Here is a 26,006-nt window from a genome sequence, read left to right as displayed (position 1 = left end):
TTCCTTGTATGCTTGAGATAGTCTGACCGGATGATTTAGAGGATAACAAAGAAGAGACCATTGGACTGTTAGTGTCCACTGAAATATTCTCATATGAAGAAAAGTAGTAGGAACCAGAGTTATGGTGGCAGCCATGGAGCTCATCACTCTTAGAACAAGACATGCTGGAGGCGAAGGGATGTCTAGTATCTGTCTGACATGGAATCAGAGTGGAGATCTTGTCTGAAGGGAGAAGAGCTAAGCAAAGTGTTGTGTCCAGATGGGCACTGATGAAATCTATCACCTGGACCGTATGAAGATGCGATTTCTTTACATTGATGAAGACGCCCAAGGTTGAGGCCAGTTGAAGGAGGTAGTCCCTGGCCCAGAGGAGTTGATGCCTGGTGGGAGCAGTGAGTAGCCAATTGTCCAGATATGGAAACACACGGAATCCTTGCAGTCTCAGGTGTGCTGCCACTACTGCCATGCAATTGGTAAACAGCCTGGGGGCTATGGTGAGACCAAAGGAGAATACTCTGAACTGGTAATGATTGGCTCTCAGCCGGAAGCGTGAAACCTTCTGGAGCGCAAGTTTATCTTGATGTGATAGTACACATCCCGAAGGTCTACAGAGCACATTCAGTCGTCCTTTCTGCAGGAAGGGCAAAATGGACTTAAATGTGAACATTTGGAAATATGAACAGGCAACTGATTTGTTCAGGGATGTGAGATCCAAAATGGGTCTGAGGTCCTCCATTTTCTTGGGCACTAAAGAGTCTCTGGAATAGATGCCTGATCTGAGCTGGTCTTGGGGGATGGTCTGGATGACTTTTTCTGCAAGCAGCTTTGAAATTTCTAATGCTGCAGCCTCTCTCTGACTGGGTGGAACATCGGGATGGGTCTTGACTGGAGAAGGATTTTGGAAAAAGGGTATGACAAAACCTGTGGATATGATGTTTAACACCCAATGGTCATTTGTGATGGCTTCCCAGGCTGTTGGGTGTAGAGATAAATGTCCCCTGACTACCTACAGATATGAGCAGGTGGGAAATCCTTCAGGATCTCTGATTGGGCCTGTCTGAGAAGGTATCTTGAGACCCCTGGATCATTGGAACCTGTCTGCCATGAGGGAGGCGTTTGCCATTTGTGCCATTTCCCCCTCTGCTTCTGGAGAAAAAATCTCCCTGTGATTCCTGAAAAGGACCTTGAGATCTTTGGAACCACAACTTTTTACCACCATGCTGGTTCTCAGAGCTGGACCATTGAGGGGATACAAAAAGGATTCTGATGGCAGACAAGGTCTTTCCATCCTTCTCACTCTGGGAGAGCGTGTCTCTAACCATAGGACCAAACAAGGATGATCAGTCGAAAGGGGCATTAATGAATGATGCCTTGAAGGGTCCTGTGAAATCACAAAGCCACATCCAGGCGTGGTGCCTTACAGGAATACTTGAACCAGCCGCCCGTGAGGCATCTTCTGCTGCATGCGAGATTAGCCTCATGGAAGTATTCACTATAGAAAAAAGGGTGGCCATTCTGGAGGAAAAGGTCTTCAGCTCCTCTGCAGACATGGACCCTGGGGAAGAACTAGAGATCTCCTTGACCAGGTTTCTCTGTAGTCTGGTCACATGTGCCAAGCAGTTCAGGGCTCACAGTGCAAAAGTTGCTGAAGCTAACACCCACTTTCCAAACTTATCCACAGCCCTAGACTCCCTGTTGGGGGTGGGGGGGGTGGACAGAGGAGCCTTCCTGGGCCATTTCCTTCTTGGTTGGTGCTCCTACCACCATGGCATCAACTGGGACACCCCTTAAACCAAATGGGCCTATCAGATGGAGCATTAAGGATTTTCTCTGGGCATTTTGGAAAGGATTCTACTGCGTCCGGCTCTTTCTATGCCCTGTGGAGGGAATTCATGGGGGGGGGGGTTGGGGGCATGGGGACAACACCCAGGACATAGAGGGGCCTGACCTGAAGGCTTCCAGGAACACTAACTCCTGAGGGTTGCGGTTCTGGGCAGGCTACCCACCACTCTGGTGCAGGACTTCCATGATGTCTCCAATGAGGATCTTGGGGACCCTTCCTCTTCATCCAAATTAGTGTCCTCAGTGAGGGATTTGGGGGGGGATCCAGGTGCCTCCTTTTGCACATACACTTACGATGGGCCTTCTCTATGGGTTGTTCTGGGGAGGTATCAGAAGACTCAGGGTGTTCAAAATGGGAAGTGAACTGGAAGCTCTTCAGGACGGGCTGTCTGGGAGGTGTCAGACAGGATGATTCAGGCCCAAACTCACATGGAGAGGGAGCAGGCTCTCAAGAAGGGAGAGTTGAGGCTCTCCTAGGCAGTGAGAGAACCCTCTCCACCACTTCAAATGCTGAGGGTGAATGGAGATTCGAGGGCACATCCACTGGAGCTGAAGCTGTCAGAGGAGAAGCCCTGCGAGTCCTTGCCACTCCCAAATCAGAGAGGGAAGTTGGAGCCAAGCTTTCAAGTGCCAAGGCTCCAAGGGGAAGGGACAGCTTCAGAAACTCTGTTGCTGACATCAAACCATTGCACCTGATGCCCATGATACTGCTCCAAGAGTCGCTTCACTCTGAGAGGGTTGGGGCCATACCACTCAGGGCAACCAGAGTCGAGGTAACAGTACCTGTAGGCTTCAACGTCTCAACTCTCAGGGTTCCATGGACCAGACAACTCCAAAGCCGGGGGTCGGATCTGAGGAGGAGAGTTGGGAACAAATGAAGGCTGACGACTCACAGATCCAGCAGAGGACAAAGCAGGCAAAAAAACCCCAGTTCAATCTGTGCCTTGAGAAACCTTATCAGCATTCTGTCAACCTCAGCTTCAGAAAGGCTTCGAGAGGACCTGATGGAAGATGTCATAGAAGGTGGCCTGGGAGACTGCAATAAAGGAGATTTGGGCCTTGAGGTAACCAACTCTAGGGAGTACCTTGGAGATCAGAGTTGAGAAGAGTCCTCCTCACTGACAATCAGACAAGAGTCTTTCGGATCCAAAGGCTTGTGTGTTTTCCTAGGAGGTTCACCAGACATAAGAGGAGCTCTGTCCTGGGACCATTTCTTCTCTTTGTGCTCCTTGGAGGGGATTTGAGCCCCTAAACTTGAAGGAGTCACAGCAGAGGAAGAAGCCACAGAAGGTAAAAGGCCCTTCAAAATGAGCTTATTCCTCCCATCAATAAGAGCACACTGGTTAAAGCCAGCACATACAGCACAGGAGGAATCCAAATGAGCAGGCCCTAAACACACTACACATTCCATGTGGGCATCTGACAGAGGGATCTTGTGCCCACACGTAGCACACTTTTTAAAACCAGCTGGCTTTTCTGACATACTGAAAAACTAAAGGAAGATAGCAGAAACCAGAGAACACAACAGATTTCTTTTCTTTTATATATAAAGGGAGGAAGGAATGGAGGTTAGGTGCAGAAGGTTACAGAAAACGAAACTAAATGGACCAAAGCGTTTTCAAAATAGTAACTGGGTAGGGAAATATTAGGAAGAAATTCTACAATACGGAGAAAAGACAGAAGAAAATTATTTTTGAAGAAAACACGAATCACCCAAGGGAGCTCAGAAGATTGCAATCCCGATGCTGATGAAGACGCAACAAATAAGATCTAAGGGGATGAGGGGACAACAGGGCATTATGGGTAGGGGAGGAGCTCAGATTTTTGGATCCTAGAGCTGTAATATACGGACTAGTCTGATCTGATGTGGGATCTGAACCCACAGGTTGAAGATCAAATGAAAAACTTCAGATAAACTGTAAAACTGTCGATATACAACTTAAGAACTCCATACACTTAGCAGTAAGTATTTTTTTTTTTTTTTTTAAATAAAGAGTAATTCGGCTTTGGTTGTGTACCACTGTGTGCCTGAATGCCAGACTGACAAGCATCTGGCTTTTCATATGCTGTGCCCTACTTCAGGAGTTGGCTCTCTCTCCAGATTTTAATTAGTATATTTAACATATAATGCCAATCCATTTGATAAAGAGAAAGTACAGTTGTGTACACTTACCATAAATGTAGATGTTAGAGTGTATTCACTGTTGCAGCCCTTAAAAAATGGGTTATCCGGCTCCCGGTAGCCACAGTCGGCCAGAATACCAAAGTCCTTGGTATATGACGTTGGCTGCCTTCGGTTTAGGCCTGACGTCAGATACAAAAGAAGGCAGCCAACGCCATTTCCTCAGTTTTTCTTGCTTTAACTGTCAGGAGTCCCCCAAAAAGTGTTAGACCAGGAAAAGAAAATCCAGTCTATGCCCTAGAAAAAAAGGGGGGATGGAAGGAGGGAAACCAGGACTGCAACAGTGAATACACTCGAACATCTACATTTATGGTAAGTGTACACAACTGTACTATGTTCATCGTGTTTCACTGTTGCAGTCCTTACAAAATGGGTTGATTCCCAAAGCCCAGGAAAAAAACAAAAGGGAGTAGGAACACCCACTGTTTAAGGGCTGGTAAGGATGCCCTGCAACACTGCAGTGGCAAAGCCAGCCCTGGACAAAACAATGGTAAATTGTAATGTTTAGTGAAAGTGTGGACAGAAGTCCATGTAGCTGCTTCCAGTATGTCTCTAGTAGGTACACCTCTTAAAAAATCTGCTGAGGTAGAGGCTGCCCTAGTAGAATGGGTCCTAATACTCTGAGGAAGAACCTTGCCATGCTGTAAGTAACAAAAGTGAATACAATGAGCAATCCACTTAGAAATGGTCTGTTTAAAATTAGCTTTGCCCTGAGCTCCAGGAGCAAAACTGACTAACAATTGAGCCAACTTTCGAAATGATTTAGTCCTGTCCAGGTAAAATCTAAGCTGTCTATGCACATCCAGGGAATGCAGTAACCTTTCCCCTTTATTCTGAGGATTAGGAAAGAAGGTAGGCAGGTGGATAGACTGGTTAAGAGTTAGGCTAGAAACCACCTTAGGCATAAAAGAGGGATTAGTTCGAAGAGAAACCCGATCCACATGGAAGATGATAAAAGGCTCTACTGCCATTAAGGCCTGCAATCTCAGAAACTCTTCTAGCTGAAGTAATAGCCAAAAGAAAGGCAGTTTTCCAGGAGAGAAACTTCAGGTCTGTGAGGCAGCTGGTTCAAAAGGAGTCAGAGTAAGTTTCTCAAGTACAAAACTGAGATCCCAAGCAGGAGTAGGTGCCCTTCTGGGAGGCTTTAAATTGCTAGCTCCCCTGAGGAACTGTTTCATCAAGTGATGAGAGAAAATGGGATGCTCAAAGGGAACAATGAGAAGAAATAGCTGAAGCATGGATTTTGATAGAAGAAAAGGAAAGTCCACCATTAAGCAAGCCTGCCAGATAGTCAATAATAAGAGGAAGAGTAGGTTGAGAAGGGTCTTCCCCTCTAGTCTGCATCCAAATGGAGAATCTTTTCCACTTATCTGCGTAAGATTTCCTAGTGCTAGGCCCTCCTGGCCTCACGAAGGACCTCAACCACTTGTTGTGAAAGGTTTAAATTATGAGCCAAGCTGCCAAATGCAGAGTCTGAAGATGAAGATGCAGAACCCCCCCCCCTCCTTAACCAAGAGATCTGGTATCAGGGGAAGATGCCAAGGCTGAGACTGCAAAGTAGTGGATACCAATGTTGTCTGGGCCAGTCTGGAGCTATGATGATGGCCCTTGGTTTTTTGTCCCTTATCTTTAACAGCACTCTGGGAAGAAGAGGCAGAGGAGGGAATGCATAGATCGAGAGCTGTGTCCAGGGGAAGGACAGAGCATCCACCTTCCAAGCTTTGCTGTGATGATCCCTGGTGCAAAAGGTTGGAAGAAGGTGGTTGGTTGGAGATGAGAAGAGATCTACCTGGGGAGTGCCCCAACACTGAATGATGCGATAGAAGATGGTCTTGTTTAGTTGCCACTCGTGAGGATCCAGGACATGCCTGCTCAACTGGTCTGCCACGGTTTTGAGCCTTCCTGGAAGAAATTGAGCTGTCAGATGAATGCCCATGGAAGCTGCTATGGACCATAGTATCATGCTTTGTCTGCAAAGGGGGTAAGAGTGCGTCCCTCCCTGCTTGTTGATGTACCACATGATTGTGGTGTTGTCTGTCCTGACCAGAAGAGTACCAGGAGAGAGAAGATGTTTGAAAGCCATTAAGGCCTGCTGGACTGCCATCAATTCCTTCAGATTTATGTGCAAATGAACCTGTTGAGAGTTCCAAGTCCTCTGAATGCATCTGCCCTCTAGATGTGCTCCCCAAGTGTAGTCCGAGGCATCTGTGGTGAGAGTCTGGCTGGCAGAAGGTGGACAGAAAGGCAGGCCTTTGTTCAGTGCACAGGCCATCGCCCACCAAAGGAACTCAGTCTGCAGGCAGGGAATCAGAGGAAGTATCAAGATTAAATCCTGAGTGGGTTGACACCAAAAATTTTTGAGGTACCATTGTATTTTGCTCATATGCAGTCTGGCATATGGAATCATCAGAATACATGAACCCATGAATTTCAGGGCTTGCAGGAATTGCCTTGCAGACACAGCTGGGTCATGTTTGCCAAATATTTGAAGTAATCTGAAATATCCATTTGTTTCTCTTGAGGGAGGAATACCATCTGGGTGGTTGTGTTCAAGCTAGCTCCCAGGAATACAATCTCACTGGTGGGTACCAATTTTGACTTCTTTTCATTGATGGTATAGCCCAAAGAGATGAGAAGGTTCTTTACAAAGTCCAAATCCTTTAGAAGTTGCTCTGGAGAGTTTGCCTGACTAAGACAATCGTCCAAGTAAGGGTAAATTTGAATGTTTCTTTGCCTGCAAAAAGCAATGACTGGAACCAGGCATCTGGTAAAAACTCTGGAAGCAGTAGATAAGCCAAAGGGCAGTGCAGAGAATTGGAAGGGCCTGTTCCCTGCCCTGAAGCGAAGGAACTGCCTGCAGCTTTCCCTTATTGGGATGTGCAGATAAGCTTCTTTGAGATCCAAAGTCACCAGCCAGGAATCTTTGGTCAGCATTGACAACTGCTGAAGAGTGAGCATTTTGAATTTGGGAATAACCAGAAAAGTGTTTAGAATGGACAAATCCAGAATAGGGCACCAGGTGCCCCCTTTTTTGAGAACCAGGAAAAGCCTTGAGTAGAAACCCTGGCCTATCTGTAATGTAGGAACTGGCTATATTGCTCCCAGGTTTAGTAAAGAAGAAACTTGTTTTTCTGCTTATGCCCTTGGATTTGGGGGGACATCTGGGTATCCTTGGTAGACAGGTGGACAGGGAAGGTGTGAAAAGAGAACTTGTAGCCTTGGGATACTATTTTGAGCACCCATTGGTCATCTGTGATGGTGAACCAAGACATTTGCAAACATGGCTAACCTCCCCCCCCCAAAGAAACCTTGGGCCCGCAGAGGCAGGCAGGGAAAGCCGGAGTCATTGGGAATGCTTGCTTTGGGAAGTTTGCTTAGAACTCCCCGATTTAGAAGAGAAAGCCTGCCAATGCTTAGCCTTTTGAGGGGTGGAAGTCGGTCCCCTAGAAGACCTGTAACCCCTAGACCTAGTGCAACTCTGTTTACTAGGGTCAGGAAAAGTCCAATTATTATAAAGGTAATGTCTACTAAAATGAGGAGGCTGAACTTGCAGAAAGTCCTTAACAGTTTGCAGAGATTTGGTCTTATCCTCCAACTTTTTCAACACCTCCTCTGCTTTGCTACCAAAAGGATTGTCCTTGTGCAAAGGCACATCCAGTAATTTAGACTTGACCGGTTCAGAAAAGGGCTGTTCACTGAGCCAAGAATGTCTTCTAATGACAGAACCAGTGGCTGCAGCCTTGCAAGAAGCCACCAAAGTGTCGAAACCACAATGTAGAGAATGTTTAGTGACAAGAGTGGCAGAATTCAATAAATCATGCATGTCCTTACTCTCCATCAGGGAAGGAACACCAGCAATTTTAGACTTAATAGCCTCCAAAGTATGCTGCTGATACTTAAGCATATGAAAAAGACAATTAACAGAGCTAATAGCCAGGGTGGAAGAAGTATAAACCTTTTTACCCCATCTATCCAAGGCCCTAGATTCCCTGTCAGAAGGAACATGATTTTTAGCAACAGTGGCCTTAACACCCTTAGGGCCCTGAGAAATAATCTCTGGATCAGCAGTAAGATTCTTGAAAAGGAACTGAAGAGAATCAGGAACTCTATAATACCGGTCAGGCTTTCTGGGAGCAGGAGGAACAGAATCAGGAGTCAAAGAATTCTCCATGAAAACATCAACAACAACTTCCAAAACCGGAGGGATAGCCAAAGGCTTATGCTGTAGCAAATCCAAGAATACCTTAATCCGTTTCTTAGACTGAGGAAAGTCCTGTCTTTCCCATTTGAAATGCTCCCTAAGAGTATTCAGAGTATCTCCAAAAGAAAAATCTTCTGGAGGGGAAGCAGAAGGGATGGAGTCTTCTGCATCAGAAGCCTCAAAATCAGAAAAAAAGTGGGGAGTTTCCCTCTTCATCAGCAGAGTTGTTGGAAACCTCAGAGTCTGAGGCAGAGAAAGCTACTGGGGACAATTCCCTAATCCTTTTAGAAGGAGGTGGCCGAGAGCCCTTGATAAGGGTCAAGAGATCACTAGACATTTTAACCATCTGAGCCTGAGAATTTGAGGGGAGGCAGACGCCTGCTTAGGAGTACATTTTCGGCAGGATGGCCTGCTAGAAAGCCGAAGGGACTTGGGAGGCCTAGCCACCGCAGAAGTCTGAATCAAGGTTGTCGGTCTGAATCTGGTCTCCAGGCGGAGAAAAGAGGCCTTAGAAGCTGGCGCCCGCTTAGCAGCTCAGGATCCATCAGAGGAGGAGACTGGCAGCGGGTCAGAAGACGAAGTGGAAGCCTGCGGTATGGAGGACTCAGAAAAGGTCTCCACAGACTCCTGCTGTTGAACATCCGCGGAATGCAGGGGCAAAGAAAGCGCCTCACTGACTACTGCTGGGCCGATAACCAACTTAGGGAAATCGTCGGCTAATTTGACCCAAAGCCTGTCGCGGTCCTTATCCTTGTGCTTCTTAGGAACATCTGAAGTCGGGAGACCAGAAGACGCTATACCGACAAACTTAGGCCAAACTCTGAAATGCTTGAACAAGATCCTAGCTCTACGGCGTATGGTAAGCAGGTTGAAAGAAGCACAGAGAACACAATTAGGGACGTTGTGCTCAAGGCCCAAACAAGTAATACAATAGGAGTGAAAATCACGGTGCGGAATTTGTTTTCCACAGGCAAGACAGTTATTAACTTTCTCTGACATTCGTTAAAGCAAGAAAAGAGGGTCCCCCCAATGGGGTACTTATCTGAGGATGTATTCAACTAAGTCTGAATACAAAAAGAAGGTACTCGGCCGACTGGCACTCGTGGAAAATGCATCTGCTTTGGGCGCCGCAGCAAGAAAGACTGAGGAAATGGCGTTGGCTGCCTTCTTTTGTACCTGACGTCAGGCCTAAACTGAAGGCAGATGACTTCATATACCAAGGACTTTGGTATTCTGGCTGACTATGGGCTACCGGGAGCCGGATAACCCATTTTGTAAGGACTGCAACAGTGAAACAAGATGAACATCAGATAATTAATGCTAAGCTATAAAGAGCAAGAGTACTATAAAATTAATCTACAAGTTACAAAATGACAGTAAAAGCAAGCCTTAACATTCCAAGACAGGTATTTAATTTGCCCATAAAAAACTGTAGCAACAGCTGTTAATAACTTTTCATGGACAAATGACTAAAACTAATCATCAGTTACTTAATTATGCAAAAATACAGAACCTTTTAAACAAAACCTAAACGGAATATATATGAAATAATCTGAAAAAGGAAATACCTACTCTACTGATCAATACTTACCATCTAGTCTCAGATGTCTATCATCAAATTGGATCTGTCGTGTATCATCTTTGATGTAGATAAGGTCACTGTTGCCAAAGTTAATAAACTGGAATGTAAACAACTGTTTTTTGTGTCCCGTAGTTTGCTGACCTTTACAAATATCATCACTAAGTATTCCATTCTCAGAGTCATTATCTCCACCTACAGAGTCTTCTGATTGGCTGTTTTCATTTTCCGATGGCAATTCTTGATCTTGACTGGACTCATCATCTTGTTCATCTGTCTCCATTTCACCTGAAATGGCAAACAGAAGGTAAGAAAGTATGTATTATTATTATTTTGGAGCACTCTACTGTAATTTGGTTACTTTTCTTTCTTGGTGAAATGTTACTACACACACAAAAATGCTAAAAGCATAAAAGCAGGTGTAGTAACTAAAAGCTGAGCAATGAAACACGTTTATACTTAACTCTTACTTCTCAATTTAAAAAAAAAACTACATCTGTGAAGTCTTCCTTAAATAAGGGATATTTACCCATAAAAATGCATCTTTGCCAGCTACTACTGCTGATGTTCAAATGCTGATTCTGGTTGATGTTTAAATTCTGCTTCTGGTCCGTTTTTATTGTAATTTTAACATCCTCCTGACATCTCATACCAATTCACTTAGCTAACACCAAACCTGCTTCTATTTATTAAGAATCACATGGAAATCAAAGCAAAGCATCCTTCCATGCACAATTCAAGAACATGACTGTTTTCAACTACAAATTCAGCAAAATATCAATTGCTACTTGTACACAGTCAAGGTTTTTTTCTTGCTTTCTATGGAACCAACAGATGTCAGGCATGCAAAGAGGACATCGCACACTGTAGTTCATTATGCTGTCTGCCATATATGACCTTATAATTACTAGCGGATTTCCAGACCACATACCACAGTCCGTAGCTCAGTGTCCCTGGGATACCATGTCCCATGACTTGCCCCAAGACTCTTCTAGAAAGTACAGTTGTGTACACTTACCATAAATGTGGATGTTCCAGTGTATTCACTGTTGCAGTCATCACACTTGGATTATCTGCCTGCAGGTAGGTTCAGAGGTTGGTACTAGGCTATCGGCCCTAAGGCCTATGCAAGCCTAGCCATAAAAATTCCCTGGAAATTTTTTCCCACAATATTTACTTCTCTGGTCCCCTGTCTAGCAGGGCGACTGACATGATCCCCGGGGTGAATTTCCTAACTCCCATCCAATCATCAAGGTTCCTTTTGAAGAGGGCCAATGAGGCGCTCTGCTTGACATGTATGGGCAGTCTATTCCGGAGTATGGGGAGTCTCTGGGTCAGGAACCTATCCCTCCAGCATGTTTTGTTCATTGTGATGATAAGGTTTAGATCCCTGGAGCGTGTGGCTCTGAGGGATTGGGATTTCTTTAAGTGGGGCATGACCAACAGCTCAGGGTTTGACATGGCCTTATGTTAAGCAGAGATCGCCTCTGAGTAGACGATACACCACAGAGTATAGCTGGAGTTTTTTCAGATGGTCAGCATATGGCATCTGCTTTAGGCCTGTAATTCTTTTAGTGAGGTATTTCTGTGGCCTTTCCAGCTGTTGCAGATGTTTTGTGAGGTACATACCAAATGGGGCATTATACTCTATAATGGGTCTAATGAGGGATGAGTACAGTGGGACAATGACCTCCTTTTTTCTGGATGAAAAGCCCTTAGTGATAAGGTGTGCCACATAGAAGAATTTCCTGACTGTTGTGGCAATGTGGTTATCGAAAGTGAGACCACTGTTCACTTGTGTCCCTAAGTCTCTCATCACACTTTCGATGTTTAGTGTCCTGCCACCTATGTGGTAGTTCATGGGTACATGTTTTTTTCCAAAGGGGATAACTATACATTTTTTGGCATTAAGCTTGAGCCCATGGCTCTAGCCCTCAGTCGGCCCGGATACCAGATACTTAGTATTTCTGCGTCAGATGCTGTTGCTCCAGGACTGACGCCAGGTCGTTAGGGGTATAAAAATAGGCAGCCAATGTCATTACATCAGTTTTTCTTGCCCCAAATGTCAGGAGCCCCCCAAAGAGAGAGCTAAGTTATGGTGGGGAAAACACCACCAGTAAAAAGTAAATACCAATACTCCTGAAAGTGGTGAGTAATAGCCATAGAGAGGAAAGAAAGAGAGACCAGGGGGCTGGAGAAAAGGACACCAGGGCTGCAACACTGAATACATGGGAACATCCACATTTATGGTAAGTGTACACAACTGTGCTATGTTCTTGGTGTTTCACTGCTGCAGCCATCACACTTGGGTGGATTCCCAAAGCTGAGGAAGGGTGGGGGCAGTCAAGCAGAGTTAGGGCTGGCTAGTATGCCTTGCAGGAATGCTGTTGCAAAACCTGCCCTGGATTTGGAAAAGATAGGCAGGTGGTAATGCTTGGTGAAGGTGTGTACCGGTAGCAGCTTCCAGGATGTCCCTGGTAGGGACTCCCCTGAGAAATGCTCTAGAGGTACAAGTTGCCCTAGTGGAATGTGTTCTGACCCCCTGAGTGGTTGGTTTTCCATGGTGCTTGTAGCAGATATGGATGCAGTGTGCTATCCATTTGGAAACTGTTTTGAAATGGTCTTGCCTTCTGCCCCTGTTGCAAAGCTGACTAGTAACTGGTTAGATTTTCTGAAGGCTTAGACCTATCAAGGCAGCATCCGAGCTGTCTGTGCACGTCCATGAAGTGCAGGATCCTTTCCCCTTTATTCTAAGGATTAGGGAAGAAAGTTGCCAAATGGATGGATTGGTTTACAGCCACGCTGGACACCACTTTAGGCATAAAGGAATTGTTAGTCCTGAGGGAAACGCTGTCAGCATGGAAAATAATGAAGGGTTCCACAGCCATAAGTGCTTGTAAGCTCAGACACTCTTCTAGCTGAAGTGATGGCCAGAAGCAAGGCTGTTTTCCAAGAGAGGAATTTTAACTCTGCTAACGCTGCAGGTTCAAAGGGGGGAAGAGTGAGCTTTTCCAGTACAAAGTTAAGGTCCCAAGCAGGGCTGGGTGCTCTCCTAGGTGGCCTTAAGTTGTCTGCCCCTCTCAGGAATTGTTTGATAAGAGGGTACGAGAAGAGAGGTGGCTCCGTATTGTAATGAGCCGAAATGGCTGAGGCATGTATCTTAATGGAGGAGAAGGACAGGCCTCTGTAGAGTAGATCTGCTAAGAAATCCAGGATTAGAGGCAGGGAGGGCAGAGTTGTGTCCTCTCCTTTAGACTGAATCTAGGAGCAGTACCTTTTCCACTTATCAGCATAGGATTTTCTTGTACTGGGTCTTCTGGCTTCAAGAATGATGTCCAACACCTGTTTGCTTAGGGTTGCTGGGGGAGAATTCAAGGAATAAGCCAGGATGCAAGATTTAGGGTTTGCAGTTGCAGGTGCAAAATCAGTCCCTCCTGTTGAGAGAGCAGGGTTGAATTCTGTTGTAGGTGCCAGGGTGACAGGCTGCGCAGGAGTGGGTACCAGTGCTGGCATGGCCAGTCCAGGACAATCAGAATTGTCCTTGGTCTGTCCTGTCTTACCTTGAGTAATACTCTTGAGAGAAGATGCAAAGCAGGAAAGGCACAGAGATTTACTCACTGAAAAGAAAGGGCATCCACTTTCCAGGCCCTGCTGTGAGGGTTCCTGGTGCAGAATTTGCTGAGCTGGTGGTTGTAGGGGAGGCAAAGATCCACCTCTGGGATCCCCCATTTCTGAATTAGAAGGTTGAAGGTGCTGGGCTCCAATTGCCACTCGTGTGGGTCTATGAGATTTCTGCTTAAGTCGTCTGCCAGTGAGTTTTGTTTGCCTGGCAGGAATTGAGCTTGCAGATGGACTTGCATGTCCAAGGCCATGTTCCATAGGGCCATGGCTAACCTGCAAAGTGGGTTCCCCCCTGCCTGCTGATGTATCACATAACTGTGATGTTGTCTGTTTTTATTAGAAGTTGTCCTGGAAAGAGTATGGATCCGAAAGCTGTCAGGGCGTTCTGCACAGCTAGCATCTCTTTCTGGTTGATGTGCAGATGAATTTGACTTGGGCTCCAATGGCCCTGAATGAATTTGCCGTCCATGTGTGCTCCCCAGGCATAGTCTGATGCGTCTGTGGTTAGGGTCTGGACGGCATGGGGTTGAGTTAAGGGCACTCCCTTGTTGTGGTTGCATGCTTCTGCCCACCAAAGAAGCTCTGTCCTTAGACAGGGTATGATAGGAATGACTGTTTCTAGGTCCTGAGAATGTTGGCACCAAAGACTTAAGTACCACTGAAGTTTAATCATATGCAGTCTTGCAAATGGAATTAGCAGTATATATCAGGCCATGAACCCTATGGCCTGCAGTATTTGTCTTGCAGATAGCTGGGTTCTGGTGGCCATTTGTTTGAAGTAGGCTGCCAGACTTGTTTTTCTGAAGTGAGGAAGCAAATCTGGGATGTTGTGTCCAAGCTTGTTTCAGGAATACAATCTTTTGACTGGTTACCAGTTTTGATTTCTTTTCGTTGATGGTGTACCCCAAGGAAGTGAGAAGGTTTTTCACAAATGTCAGGTGCTGCAACAGCAATTCCTAACTGTCCACCTGAATTAGGCAGTCGTCCAAGTACGGGTAAATTTGGATATTTCTCTGCCTGCAGTAAGCAATGGCTGGAGCCAGGCATTTTGTGAATGCTATGGGTGCAGTGGATAAGCCAAAGGGAAGTGCAGAGAACTGATAATGCATAGATCCGGCCCTGAAACGTAGATAATTCCTGCATGACTCCCTTATAGGGATGAGAGCAGATAGGCTTCTTTTAAGTCTAGGGTGACTAACCAGGCATCCTTGGCTAGCATAGGTAGAAGCTGTTGCAGGGTAAGCATTTTGAATTTTGGTACCACCAGGAAGGTCTTGAGAATTGAAAGATCCAGGATTGGGCACAAAGAGCCCTCTCTTCAGGGTACTAGGAAAGTCTGGAATAGAAACCTTGACATATCTGCTCTACTGGAACCGGCTGAATAGCTCTGATGGAGAGCAGGGAAAGAACTTGGCTTTGAGCATCTGTCCACTGGTTTGGAGGAAGGTCTGGGAACCTTCTCAAGGTTGGCAGCGAGTGGAAGTAAAATTTGTACCACTGGGATACAATGTTGAGGACCCATCGGTCTTGTGTAAGGGACATCCAGTTTTTTGCATGAAGGGCAAGCTTTCCTCCTAGGGGCCCCAGCAATTGGGCAGGGATGGGGAGCGGAGTAGAGAAGTCATTGTGGGTTTTTTCCGTAAGGAGGTGGCTTACCACTCCCTGCTTTGGGTGTGGGGGCACTACATTGCTTAGATCTCTGCATACCGTGAGACTGTAGTCTGGGTGTGGTCTGTTTCCCCTGGGTCTGGCTTCAGATGTCCTGGTGGGGGCTGGAAAGGACCAGTGTTTGGAAGGGCAATACCTACTGAATCTAGTGGGATGCACTTGTAAGATTTCTTTAACAGTCTGCATAGACTTAGCTTTTTCTTCCATCTTTTTAAGAACCTCTTCTGCTTTGTTGCCAAACTGTCCTTGTTCAAAGGAGCGTCTAGTAACTTTGATTTGACATGGTCTGGCAATGTCTGCTCCTTGAGCCAAGCATGTCTTCTCAGCACAGATCCGGTGACTGCTGCCCTGCAAGATGCTTCTAGGGCGTCAAAGCCACACTGAAAAGTATGCTTGCTGACTTGGCTTGCAGAGTGCATAAGCTCCTGCAATTCTTTATTTTCTGCACAGTCTGTAAAGGTAGCTACTTTTTGTTTAATAAGTTCCATAAGACGTTGCTGGTACCTCAGCATGTGAAAATGACAATTCAATGCCCTAACAGCAAGAGTTGCAGAGGTATATACCTTCTTACCCCCATCTGTCCAAAGCTCTGGAATCCCTATCCGAAAAGGTGGGATTCTTGGCTGTAGTTGCCTTGATACCTTTAGGCCCCTGGGAAATTATCTCTGGGTCAGCACTAGGATTCTTGAAAAGAAATTTGTGTGTGTCAGGTACTCTGTAGTACCTGTCTGGTTTCCTAGGAGCAGGAGGTAAAGTATCAGGAGTAAGACTGGATTCCATAAAAACATCAACAACTTCCAGGATAGGGGGTATTGCTAAAGGCCTGTGCTGTGGCAAATCTAGGAATTCTCCGAGTCTCTTTTTGGACTGAGGATAGTCTTGGCATTCCCAGTGGAAATGCTCTTAAAGTATGTAAGGTTTCACCAAAAGAAAAATCCTCTGGAGGAGAGGCAGAGGGAATGGATTCCTCTGCATCTGAATCTTCATAAGCAGATAAGGGCATGTCTTCATAATCAGACACCTCACAGTCATCGGACTCCTGGTATGTTGAAGCTGCAGGGGACTGGTCTCTTTTCCTTTTAGCAGGGGAAGGCTGACTTCCCCTAATCAGTGTAATAAGGTCTTCTGCCATTCTAAGCATTTGTCGTTGTGGCATGGGAGTAGAAGCATGTGCTTTGGTCGTCTGTTTTCTAGGCGTAGCGTGTACTCTAGGCCTAAGAAACTCGGTAGTTTTAGATAAAAAAAGAAGTCATCGGCTGAGCGAAGAACTGCCTCAGAAGCCGGTGCTTGCACAGCGGCTCTGGACCCATCCAAGGTAGACACATCCACAGGTTCCATAGTCGAAGAGTCTCGCGGCATATCGGACTCCGAATGGGTCTCAGTAGAGGCCTGCAAATCCACTGAAGTGGGCATCAGGGGCTGCAAAAGCACCTCACAGAGTACCAGCGAACTGGTGACTAGCTTAACGAAAGTGTCGTCGGCAGCTTTGGACCTATGTGGTTTGTCTCTATCTTTATCCTTACGTTTTTTCGGAATATCGATCGTTGGATGGCTTACCGAAGCCATTTCGGAATACAGAAATCGAGAATGAAAGAATTCAGCGACAAAGAGAGCCAGACGACGAATGGTTCGGGCGTTGAACAATGCACAAAACCGACAGCGACGTACGTCGTGGTCTGGGCCTAAACAAGTGAAGCAGTTAGAATGAAAATCTACGTGTGGTATTTGCTTTCCACAGGCAAGACAATTGTTAATTTTTTCTGACATCAGTTAGAGCAAGAAAAAAGGATCCCCAACAGGGTACTTAGCTTTAGAAGAATTCAGGATTACTCAATTCGTAAACGAAAATTCAGGTAGAGGCCGACCGGCACTTGCGAATTGCTTCTGCTTCAGGTTCCTCGGCAATAAAGACTGATGTAATGGCATCGGCTGCCTGTTTTTATACCCCTGACGACCTGACGTCTGTCCTGGAGCGACAGCATCCGACACAGAAATACTATGTCTCTGGTATTTGGGCCGACTGAGGGCTACCTGCAGGCAGATAACCCAAGTGTGATGACTGCAACAGTGAAACACAAAGAACATCCAAGATTACTAGTATGGATTGTGGGCTGTGCTGTTACATTGATAAACGCCTTAAAAGTTGTGTTTTTCTGTTTTAATTCTGTAAATTCCCATCACCTCCCTTCAACCTTTAACAAGAACACTCACACTTCTCTCATGTATTTCAACTTGTAGCTTCTTAACACCTCTTTATACATTTATTGGTATGAATGCAAAGATAGATATTGTTATGGTGAGTTGACACAGTAGATGATCTTTGAAGTCATCAGGAAATAATTTCATTACAACAAATAATAAGTTTAAATGGATACAGTGATCTAACATGTTCTACAACACTTTTTTATTGACCGCTAGTTTTGGAAAGTTGCAAATCTATACAGAGTTTAGACAAAGTTCAACAATTCTGGCTTCAAGTTTCAATGCTGGGAGATTTTGAGAGGAAATAAGTTATCCATTTAGGGGTCTCTACACTTAACCCATAGTTGCACAAGCATGGGATTACTGTATTTAAATGAAAGGTGCTGCAGGGGAGGGGACTGCTCCTCCCTGAAAAAATAAATAAAATAAAATAAATTTTCTTCCTCTTTGAGAGATATTAATTATATTGGTAGCTGATCTAATTTTACTCCTGCTAAGGAAGAATGACTATATGTCAAAAATCTGATGTAATCTGTGCAGTAAATCACAAAATAAGGGCTTAACAAACAAATCATCAGTACCTGGAAACACTCAAGTACTCTGTTTCCATGATGACAGCAACTACTCCTTCTCTGACCTTGCTTTCACAAACGTATTTTATTTTTCAAGCATTTGACAATCTGGATTCACTATCTTGGCTCCTGTGAAAACTGCCACTGGCAGTTCATATAGCATAAACTACACTGGCGCCTGCAGGAGCTGATCATTGTAGACTTTCTTCTTTAGAATAACTAGAAGCTCATCATTTTTTATAAAGCCTTCACTGGTCCATGAGACTTTTTAAGCTTTCCTCTTGTTCAATTTTCACTTTGCAATTGGCTGTCTTACGCATTATCTACTTTACTGCATTTTTATTTTAATGAAATGTGACTAGACATAGGCATATGAGTACATGACTGGAGTGACAGATTAAAGATTGAACTGGAAGATGCAAACTTTTCATAGTTCAGCAAAACTTGTATACATCTTCGATTCTAGAATAAGGCAACATTCAATATAACCACAGTCTGGACCTACAGACATGTATGAGGAACCAGAACACTTACAGTCTTATAAAAATAAAATAAATACTCAAGAAACATTCTTGTAGGAGAAGCAAAAGAGCTAAAATTGTGAAAAAAAACAGGAAGGAAAAGGAGGAAAAAACAATTAAGTGCAAATATCTTCTCCATGACAGAGCTATGGATTAGTCTCTCTCACAAATATACTTTATTCTGATGAAGAATCACTTTTGTACTACAAATGTATTTATACAACATATGATGTCAAAAGACTAGACGTGTCTACAAATGAAACTATGGATCTCTGAATATGCTTTTCTTACGGTCAAGCTCACCATGGCAACTCCTCTGAACATTCATGAGGGTTTTCAAGTGTATCTTAAGAATCTGTGTATTTGTGATGTTTGGCAACTTAGAGTTCTTGTTCTGTGGTGCACTGATCCCTACATGGGAGGTATCCATTTGGCTTTACCACTGCAGCAATCATTCATCAGCTTGATACTTAGTTGCCTTAGCAGTCAATGCAATATTTGTCTGGAATTTTAATTTCATTTCTTATTTCCTTTCCGGGACTTAAGAGAAGCCTATTTTAATTATTGGGTAAATGTTAATCATTTTGATGTGTAAAACTGGACTTGCTTCATTTGTAAAGACACAATGGACTTTGTATATATTTTGTGTACAAATCTGTCAATGTGAATTTAACTATGGTAATGGTGGTTAAGTTCGCTGTGACGTTTGTCTATAGTTTTGTTACTTGGGTTACCTGGCTATTTAATGTCAGTTTACTATCATCTTAACTTGTTTCATGTTATGTGAGACAGAAATGGCACTATTGTCATAATTCAATAGCTAGTTTAGATGCCAATGTATTCTGCAACTGTTCTAATGACCTGACTTAGTTTTACTGCTCTTTGTATATTCTAGTAGTGATCTGTTCTTTCTGTAAAGATGTGTTCAATTATTTATAGTCATTACCTATAAGTTTGTCTGCAATTTAATTTTAATTATATTTATTACAGCACACTGATAATATTAACAGCATTCTGATTTGCTATTTGGCTTTCATTTGTATACTGTAAATGTTTTAAAAGTACTTAGGAAATAAGGACTTGCATGAATTTTAACTTGAGATTTCAACATACATCTTAAGATGTGGTCAACTTTTATAACATTAAGTCTGTTTACAATGTGGTGGAGATGGGACCAAATATGAAATGCTATGGAGGGTTCAGAGATGCTTTAATTTGGTCTTGAACAATGCAAAAGTTATGCATAAAAGCATTATGTAGTCATAACCAACAGAAATTAACATCCAGATGGTGTGGGCTAAGTAGAATCGATATCAAATAAGAGCACAGAAAATTATATTTACATTTGCAATTTTGGGAGAAACAGTATGGGGATGGAGTTTCAAATACATAAAGGTATGTCTCACCACATACTCAATAAAACCTCAAAACTGAAGAGTCCACCTAGATAGCTTCTACTTCTTAAGAGTCCAGATGAACATATATCCCACCTATTCCTTGTTTGATTAAGGTTCAACAGATAAGGAATGTGCAAACCAGTCCTCTAGCAAACGGGAGTGGAGTCAAAGAGAGCAAAATAACAAGCAGGGGTGGTAACAGCTTCTACGGCACCAGTGATTTCCCCTACTCAAACACTCACTGTTATGATTAGTTTTTCACACAGATGTATTAAGTTCACTGCGGGGATCACTAGTGCAGTCCTATACATTGACAATGCCAAACAGTCTGCATGCAACTTGATCCCAGACCAAGGGAGGAGGCTACAGCATCCCTTTTAGTACTATTGCTGCACAAAGACTACTCTGCTCCTGGTCTAGTTTGTTGTGCTAGGAGAAGGTGTGGATGAAAGACCAGGTGGCTACCTCATGAAAGCTACATGATGGAACATTCCTGAATATGGCAGAAGCAGAAATAGCCACTACTCCGGTACTGTGTTCTTTACTTTGCCATCCAGGATTTGCCATGGTGGTCAACTATTCTACCATGTGGATATTGGTCTTTTTGATACTTCAAGCATAAAGGAAGCAAACTGCTTTTTTTTTTTGCCTAAATGGCTTGGTTCTGTTGCAATTACACCTTTGTTACCTGTACAAGTTTGGATGTAATAATGGGGAACTGATAGAAAATTTCAGATTAAATTCAGATACTACCTTAGGAATGAAAGAAGGGCAAAGTCTTTTGAAACACCATATTCATGAGAATTCTTGGGAAGAGCAGTTTATGTTTTTTTTTTCTTTAAGCAAATTAAGGCCTGAAGATTCCAAGATCCATCTAGCTGCTGAAATATCCACAAGAAAAAAACAGTTTTTCAGGAAAGGAATACTGTACACAAACACCACTGACATGTTACTTCTGTTTTTATCTGATGCCTGCCTGTCTAGTCTTCTGGCAATGACTGTCAGAAGTGATTTGGAGGTAGACAGCTTAGGTGTTTGTTTTAAGTTGAACCCCATATCTATCTAAATATATAAATATATCTACAAATACTTACACACACACACACACACACATATATATATATATATATATATATATATATATGCATGTATAGAGAGAGAGAGAGATCTATTTAGTACAAAACAGGACTAAACCTAGCAGTTTTTTTTTTTCAGAGTACTAGTTTTTACATTAGGGTATAAATGGAAAGTACAGTTGTGTAAGTTAACATACCATGACAGAGGTTCGAACAAATCACTGCTGCAGTAGCCTAAGTTATAGGGGTTAACCGGCCAGCAACTAAAGCTTTAGGACACCTTCCACATACCCTAACTATTGAAGGTCTCAAGGAGAGCAGTATAAAGTTAGTGGTTAAGGTTGCAAACCTCTTTCTTGCCTCAGAGTGAGGGAGGCTAAATCCCTGTCTATTAGGTAAATGCAAGGAAAAACATTAAATAAAAATACTCCCACCCTGGCAAAAAACATAAAAAAGGAGGCAGGGTATCGCTAGTGCAACAATTATCTATTTGAACTACTGTTATGGTAAGTTTACTTACACAACTGTACTATAGTCATCATTAGATCACTGTTGTGGTAGCCTAAGCCATATGGGTAGATTACCAGTACTAACAAAGAAAGGGGGAAGGAAGAAGGATCAGTCTAGGAGCCCCAGTAAAACAGTCGTCGTAAAACCTGCTTTGGATCTGGAAAAGGTATCTAATTTGTAATGCTTTGTAAAAGTATGCACAGAGGACCAAGTCGCTGCCTCTAGAATACTTCGAGTCCTCCCCTTTCCAAAATTCCACAGAAGAGGCCAAAGACCTGTTAGAATGGTCCCTAACCTTGCCTGGAAGTGACTTGTTATGATGAAGGGAACCAAAAACAATAGCATGAGACAACCACTTTTAACTGTTTGTTTTGATACATTTTCCCTTTTTACCATCACAGGAAAAATAGCTGATATGAACTCCTGAAAGGTTTTTAGTCCTGTCAACACAGTATCAGAGTTGCCTGTGAACATCCAGAGTATATAAAATCCTTTCTCCCTTATTTTTCTGGATCTGGAAAAAGACAAGAAGATGAATAGCTTGACTCAAAGTACACTCGAACAACCTTAAACATAAAAGAAGGGTTTGTTTTCAAAGATGCCCTACCTTAATGAAAAGTGAGATAAGGTTGACTCGCTATAAAAGCTTTTAACTCTGATACTCTTCTTGCAGATATCAGAGCATCAAGTAACATTGTTTTCCAGGTTAAGAACTTCAAATCAACTTCCTAAGCTGGATCAGATGGAAAAGGTTGAAATATTTCTAGAACAAAATTGAAATTCCAAGAAGGAGCCACCTGTTTCCTAGGTTAACAGAAAAGCAGAATCTCTTTCAAAAAATAGTTTGACTTGAGGCTGGACAGAAATAAAAAAAATCAAACATGGCTGAGAGGTGAATCTTGACAGAAGAGTAAGGAAGGCCAGAGGATAGTAACTCACAAATGTTGTAGAACCAGAGGCACCTGGACCTAAAAAGGGTCCTGGTTCTTATTTTGGCACCAACTAGAAAATCTTTTCCAATTATCCATAAATTATTTTCTTGTTTCTTAGTCTCAAAGTATCAGCTATAAGTCCTCGGAAATCATCATCTGGACAGTCAATATAGAAAGATGAAAACTGGGATGTATCAAACAACTCCTGACACGTGTTGGTAACTGCCCTTGCCATTTTAAAGAGAAGGGAGAACCACTCTTGCCTGGGCCAAAAGGGAATCACCATATTTATCTTTGGGGATTCTTTATCTTAGAATGACCCTGGTTATGAGTGGCAAACAGGAACATTCCCTACCATGGGAATGTCTTCCTTGTAGGGTGCAATGAATCCTGCTGGAGTAGTCTTTTAATTGTCGGTTGTGAATGGAGGCAAAAAGATCTATTTTAGAATTTCCATACAAATTAGATCAATTCCTGGAAACCCCCAGGGTTCAGTTTCCTTTCATAAGGCTCTGTCCTTGTCCTTGTCTGTGATAACATTTTGCTCTGATGGAATGCAGATAGCCTGAAGAGGTAAGACTGTGCTGCGATGCAAGTTTCCAGCTTACCACAGCTACGATGCAAATTCGAATAAGCAATATTTGACGCCTAGAAGCATCAGTAGGAGTTAACTGCAAATGCACCTGGAAGCGTTACTCGGATGTAATGAGTTAAGATAAAGTTTTACTTCCAATCTGGAAGCCTAAGGTAGAGATAATGGCAGACATGCAGAAATGGCTGACAAGTGAACTTTCACTGATAAATAAGCCAAACCACTCTTAAGTAACTCACACAAGTAAGAAAGAACCACTGGAACATCCACTGAAAATGGATCCAGATTTCGTGAAAGACACCAAATTGAAAAACTCTTCTATTTGGATAAGTAAGATTTTCTAGTATTGGGCTTCCTGGATTCTTGCAGAACCCTAAAAGCACATCCTCTGAGCAAAGGTGTCTGAAAGGAATCAAAAGTTGATCACCCACAGAGTCAGTTGTAAGGTTGACAAAAGTGGATGAAGCAGAGGTCCCTTGTCCTGTGTGAGCAAGACCACTTTGTGAGGTAACGTGATGATTGCCCTTGGCTAAATGCAGAAGAGGAGGGAACCAATGCTATCTTAGCCAAAAGGGAGTCACCATAAAGATTTTTGGTTTGTCCTGCTGAATTTTGATCAGGACGTTTTGATTGAGAGGAAAGGGGGGAATACATAAAGAAACATCCCATTCAATGGAAAACATAGGGCATCCACCTTACAAGCCAGATGATGTGGGACTCTGATACAAAATAGTTGTTGTCTGTTCAGAGGGGAGGCAAACCGATCCAGAAGAGGAGTATCCTGCCAATGGACCAAGCCCACAAAACACATCCCTGTGAAGCATCCATTTGTGGGATTGAGTCATGGACCTAATTAGTGTGTCTGCCACAATGTTTTGAGCGGATGGGATGTAAATCACTTAAAGAGTCACCTTGTACTGAACTGCCAAATCCCATGTCATGAGAGCTAACCTGCAAAGAAGGTAAGAATTTGTCCCCCCCCCCCCATTTGTTGACATGCCAGAGAACTGCGGTGTTCTCCGTAAACACTTTCAGAGGACCTGGTTGAAAGAGAGGATGAAAAGCCTGTAGGGCTAGAATAAGAGCCCTCATCTCCTTTATATTGATAAGCCCTTTCCTTTGTGAATGAGACCAAAAGCCCCGTACCTTCTTTGATGCAAAGGCTGCCCCCCCCCCCCCAACCTATGTTTGAGGCATCTAAGAAAACTCTTGAGTTGGCTGGGGCAGCTGAAAAGGAAGTCCTGGATTCAGAGTAAACTGCTGAATCCACAGAAGCTCGGATTTTAGGCATGGGAGAAGAGGGATCACAAACTCCAGAGGGTGTGCATGCTGCATCCAAACTGATTTTGGTTGCCACTGAAATTTCTTCATGTGGAGTTTTGCAAAAGGCATCATGGGTACTGTGGATGCCATAAAAACCTAGAAGTCTCAGAAAAGTACAGTTGTGTACACTTACCATAAATGTAGATGTTCGAGTGTATTCATTGTTGCAGTCATCACATTTGGGTTATCTGCCTGCAGGTAGCCCTCAGCCGGCCTAAATACCAGAGCCTTCGGATTTCTGCTTCGGATGCTGTCTCTTCTTCCATGATTTCAGGTTGTCAGGGGGTATAAAACATGCAGCCGACGCCGTTACATCAGTTTTTCTTGCCCAAGATGTCAGGTGCCCCAACAATAGGAAGCAATTATATGGTATGGTACACCCTCATCAAAAAGCAAATACACCAGAAATAATAAATATACCAAATAAGAAGGAAAGGTACAGCCAAGAGAAGTCAGGGGGCTGGAGGGAGGGTATCCAGGACTGCAACAGTGAATACACACGAACATCTACATTTACGGTAAGTGTACACAACTATACTATGTTCTTTGTGTTTCACTGTTGCAGTCATCACATTTGGGTTGATTCCTAAAGTTAAGGAAGGGAGGAGGAAGTTAAAGAGCATTAGGGCCAGCTATTAATCCCTGCAAGACTGCAGTGGCAAATCCAGCTCTGGATTTAGAAAAGATTGGCAAGTGGTAATGCTTGGTGAAGGTATGTACAGAGCTCCAGGAAGCAGCTTCTAGGATGTCCCTGGTAGGGACCCCTCTGAGAACTGCCGCAGAGGTAGATGCAGCCCTGGTGGAATGTGATCTTATCCCCTGTGGGGTAGGTTTTCCATAGCGCTTTTAGCAAAAAGGAATGCAATGGGCTATCCATTTGGAAATGGTTTACTTTGAAATGGCCTTTCCCTCTGCCCCTGCAGTAAAGCTAACTAGCAGCTTCTCAGATTTTCTGGTAGGCTTAGTCCTGTCCAAATAGAATCTAAGTTGTCTGAGCACGTCCAGAGAGTGCAGTATTCGTTCCCCTTTGTTTTGTGGATTAGGGAAAAAAGTAGGCAAATGAATGGACTGATTTAGTGCCACAGAAGACACCACCTTGGGCATAAAGGAAGGGTTAGTCCTGAGGGAAACCCTGTCCGCATGGAAGACAATGAAGGGTTCCACTGCCATGAAGGCCTGTAATTCAGACTCTCTTCTTGCTGAAGTGATGGCTAGAAGGAAGGCTGTTTTTCAATAAAGCAATTTCAACTCAGCTGTAGCCACTGGTTCAAAGGGGGGAAGTGTGAGCTTTTCCAATACAAAGTTAAGGTCCCAGGCTGGAGTGGGAGCTCTCCTGGAGGGTCTTAAATTTTTGGCCCCTCTAAGGAATTGCATTAGTAAGGGGTGAGAGAAAAGGGGTGGCTCTGTGTTATAATGTGCTGAAATGGTAGAGGCATGAATTTTAATTGACGAGAAGGATAGGCCCCTGTGAGGCACTTCTGTTAAGTACTGTAGAATCTGAGGTAAGCTGGGCACCGTTGTACCCATCCCCTGAGCCAGGCTCCAGGAGCAGTATCATTTCCACTTTTCAGGATAGGATTTTCTAGTACTAGGCTTCCTTGCATCCAGAATGGCATCCAGTACCTGCTTATTGAGGGATGGGAATGGAGAGCTCAAGGAATTAGCCAGGCTGCAAGGTTCAGAGTTTGAAGCTGAGGGTGCAGAATCTGGCCCGCCTGCTGGGACAGCAGGGAAGGGGACTTAGGCAGGTGCCATGGTTGTAGCTGTGCCATACTTGCCAACAGGGGG

The 26,006-nt window shown here is 43.8% G+C and overlaps 1 protein-coding gene across 6 annotated transcripts in view; it reads right to left on the bottom strand.

Moving 5' to 3' along the window:
• USP15 (ubiquitin specific peptidase 15) overlaps window positions 1-26,006 on the bottom strand; it is a 2,212,142-nt gene that overhangs the window by 333,405 nt on the left and 1,852,731 nt on the right. For all 6 annotated transcript variants that reach the window (XM_044088286.1, XM_044088282.1, XM_044088284.1 and 3 more), the window contains one exon: window positions 9,817-10,092. In XM_044088286.1, the coding sequence (XP_043944221.1) occupies window positions 9,817-10,092 (276 nt within the window). The remainder of the gene's footprint in view (window positions 1-9,816; window positions 10,093-26,006) is intronic.

Source organism: Protopterus annectens, chromosome 11.part0, assembly GCF_019279795.1.
Source record: "Protopterus annectens isolate FY-2018-M chromosome 11.part0, PAN1.0, whole genome shotgun sequence".
NCBI classification, from domain to species: Eukaryota; Metazoa; Chordata; order Ceratodontiformes; family Protopteridae; genus Protopterus; species Protopterus annectens.
This window is presented reverse-complemented; position numbering and strand designations above follow the sequence as displayed.